This window comes from Etheostoma cragini, chromosome 6, assembly GCF_013103735.1.
Source record: "Etheostoma cragini isolate CJK2018 chromosome 6, CSU_Ecrag_1.0, whole genome shotgun sequence".
Classification (NCBI taxonomy): Eukaryota; Metazoa; Chordata; class Actinopteri; order Perciformes; family Percidae; genus Etheostoma; species Etheostoma cragini.
The window spans coordinates 15,087,600-15,091,378 of NC_048412.1; the positions used below are offsets into that span (position 1 = coordinate 15,087,600).

General features: G+C 39.3%; 1 protein-coding gene across 7 annotated transcripts in view; it reads right to left on the reverse strand.

Annotated features, from left to right (window-relative positions):
• Positions 1-629: 629 nt before the first annotated feature.
• The window catches only part of hdac9b (histone deacetylase 9b), a 36,440-nt gene continuing 33,290 nt past the window's right edge, over positions 630-3,779 (reverse strand). For 4 of the 7 annotated variants that reach the window (XM_034873984.1, XM_034873983.1, XM_034873980.1 and 1 more), the window contains one exon: positions 788-2,656. In XM_034873984.1, the coding sequence (XP_034729875.1) occupies positions 2,273-2,656 (384 nt within the window). In that variant the 3' untranslated portion in view covers positions 788-2,272. Of the gene's footprint in view, positions 2,657-3,779 lie in introns of all 7 variants that reach the window. The other 3 variants (XM_034873987.1, XM_034873982.1, XM_034873981.1) reach the window with 2 other exon arrangements.

The window sequence follows — 3,779 nt, forward strand, 5'->3', positions numbered from 1 at the left end:
AAAAGTTTAATGAGAGAGTTTATAAAATGTGTAGTTTTACATAATCCACTATCTTTTAAAGGTCTTCTTCAAACCATTATTTACAAAGATTGGCAATGAGTGTGCCGTCATTTGAAAGATGTTCTCAGAGTGGTGTTGTGCAGTGAGAAAACTTTTCCAGTTTCATCATTGCGTGTATAGCATATCAGGCCAGACCCATGAACTAAGCTTGCTGTGAAATTGCTTAAGATTGGTTTGAAAGAATCTGCGCAAGTAATATATCACTCTCTCGCAGCTCACCTTATCTTGACTGCTCTAATACTGCCACAAGAAGCCTTGCTTGCTAACATCAAAGACATGTTTTGAAAGCCTCTTAAGCTCCCTTTAAAGGGTCACAAAGATACTCTGAAAATAAAGAGCTGAGGTATATAGAACCCAGTGTGGGAAAATCAACCTGTGCTAATGATTTAGGCATTAGCAATTTTAGATGATACAAAAATTATTAATAATGTATATGTGAATTTAAATATAAAACAGAAAGTTTAAAAGGTTTTTGATAGACTTAATGGAGTAAGATGTTTTTGTTTTCTGTCCTATGCATGCAGCCTCTTAATGTGGACATATGTATAAATAATCTGCAAAAGAACGTCAAAGGTAAATCGACTTTATTTAAAAAAAGTTTATCACACAAGGCAAGAAAGAGAAGAAGTGTAAACTGCTATGAACAGACCACAGGATTCCCCAACCCCCCACTGGCAACAAAAGGGGTTCTCATTACAACCAAATCAAAGGAGCAAGACATCAAGACTCACATTGTTCTGGCTGTGTTTACTTACACTAAAAACATTAAAACCGGACAATCTGAATGTACAGTATAAGACAGACAGTTTTGATTTTCACATGAATCCAAACACAGAACCTCATACTAGCATTTTCTACACTTAATCGACGGTACAAATGAAACGGAAGGTTAACGGCTAAGCAATACATTTGTTTGATCACTTTAAGACAGACTATACATGTCGCAATGGGCACTTTCAGGGGAAAACAGGCTAAAAAAAAGAAAAATAAGCAAAGGCCTGTTTTTTTTTTTTTTTTTTTTTTTTAAGTAACATCAAACCTGCACGTTGAGGTAAGCATGCCACAAGGGAATATAAAGGAAGCGATTCCCTTTAACAGGGACTCCCTAAACCATATCCCCACTCACTTTGTAATTCGCCTTGACAGTAAATCAATTCTCAAGCCTGGCCCCTTGGACTCCTCCAACCCGAGGTCCTCCTCTCTCAACATTCCTGCACACATGAATCACTCCAACTCCTGGCTTCTAGAAGGCATTTCCTGCCCGGCCCTCTCTCTCTTTCTCTCTGTCTGACTCCTCTGCTGAAAGCTGGGCAGGAACCCGCTGATCTTTGATTTGGAATCAGAGGGAGAGGAAGAAGAGAGCTGGGCTTAACACAGGGCCCTGCTTCTGGGAACCCTCCGAGAGAGAGACATGGAGACTTGGGCTGTGTTGGGAGATGCTTGTACACCCAAGCAGGGATTTAGTGTTTTATCCTTCAAATTGCAATATGAGCAGCGGACCATATTCCAATGGCAATATCACTCCAAACAAAAAAATCTTCCCTAAAGGACCGTCCTCGGTTAGGATTTAAGTATACATTCTCTCAAACACAGATGTTAATAATTATTACAACTCTGAGACCACTTTACGTGGAAGATCATCACAGATTTTTGAGAACAATGGAGCATGTAGTGTGTTAAATTCTTTAACAAACTTCATGATTACTCTCAAAGTTAAAGAGGATAAAAGAGCATTCAAATATTTTATGGCAAAATGTACACAATGGGAACACAAGTTGGCTCTTCCAAGCTGTACACCTATTCAACCTTTCCCTCTTAATCAACAGTATATGTTGATACAACTTTTTCGTCAGTTGAGCAGACGCTAGACAACCAAAGCAGCTATTTAAAGAAACGGTCTAAATTGTCTTCATACTATATACACAAAAGTAAAACGTACATATTTTACAGAGATCACTACACAAAGATCACAAACAAAGTCTTAGAGTGTGGGGTGCAGCTGAGTGTAAATGGGTCATCATGTCGTCACAGGGAGAGCTGGCCACCTTTGCAATGGCTGTGTGTGTATGTGTTTGTTTGTGTGTGTGTGTGTGTGTGTGTGTGTGTGTGTGTGTGTGTGTGTGTGTAAACCTCAAGGATGTAGATGCACATGTTTGTAGAGATTTGTTCATCTGCGAATGTTGCAAGTGTGTGATCTCATCCTCTTCCCTTCTCAGATCATGGCTCTTATTACCAATCGTCCTTTAACCTGGTGAAGATAGGTGCTCTGATCGGACTCTAAGCCCTGATTGGTCAGGGCCTCATCCTCACTATCAGCCGGCTCCTCCTTGACCTTGATGACCCCGTAATGAGCATGGTGGAGCTCACCGCTTGAGCCACTACTGCTGCTACTGCTCAGTGTGTGCTTCCGGATGACTCCTCCAGGGGGCAGCCTGTCCTCCTGCATGCTCTCTGCCAGCTCCCTGTGCTGCTCCTCCTGCTCCTCCTCTGATTCCTGCAGGTGTGTACTGGGCTGACGTAACTGCTCAATGGACTTGGACAACAGCTGAAAAACACATTGGCTCAGCATTAATGATGATATCCTGCAGTCAATGATCTTAACTAATCACAGCAAAAAGACTAGCCATTTTAGGTTTCCACCACATAAACAATGACAAGTATGCCCATACATCCAAAGAATAGCAGAAGGATTAGCTTTTTCTTTCAAATAAAGGGTACAGTCTTCTTCCGCTACCGGTTCATAGCCATTTAATAATAATTAGCTGTTTCCAAACTCAAATATATTCTACTTTACCAACTCTCTAATCAATCAAATTAATCCCTTAACATTCTCTGTAACTATAAAAAAAACAATGCACAGTTGTGTCATATTCCCTATTAAGGTAGCTCTTGTTTGTTATTCATTTTTTTCTAAATTTAGAACAAATCACACAATGGGAGGAAAACCGATTATACAGAGTATACTGTGTGATGGACAATTAAGTGTAAGCATTTTTTAAACGTAAGTGTTTTTCTCACTAGAGCAACAAACAAAACTCAGACTTGGAAAACGTTTTTTTTTCATTCTTCAGGATATTAGTATATCACAATCCACATTTGTATTGAAAACTGCTAACAACGATCTGTCTCTGCGTCATGTAGTACAGCTACTGTAACTTCAGTGATGTGGAAAAGGCAAATGCCACACTGATAAGGTTTCTGGCCAGTGGCTTTGGTAAACTACATTTTAAGAGGTTTAGGAGTGGAAGCAGATTAACCATTGGTCCTGCCTATTTATGTGAGTTAATAGAATTCAATAATAGCAGTGGCCTCAGGGAAATGGATAACTGTCACTCACTTTCTTTATTTACAGTTCAGAAAGTACAAAGTCTTGCCTAGAGTTAATCATGTGCTGTCTCCTGTAAATGGTTATTTTCTGCAAACTGTGGCATGTTTTTCAAGAAAAGAATTTGTCAAATTTCTAAAATTTTTGTTAAATATTTGTTACCCGAAACAAAGGCATATCATTTGAAATTCAGCTTGACAAACAAAACTTCATGCAGAGGGACGTTGCAGTGACGCAGCTTTGCTAAATCCAAAATACTGTAATGGTCATGATTTGATTATTGTACCATAAGAAAGCTCTAAGAAGATTAGCTCTAAGAAGATTAGACTAACAGCCAGTGCCTCCATATCAAGTTCAGGATATGTGTTGTCACAGTGTTCAAGCAAAACTAGTT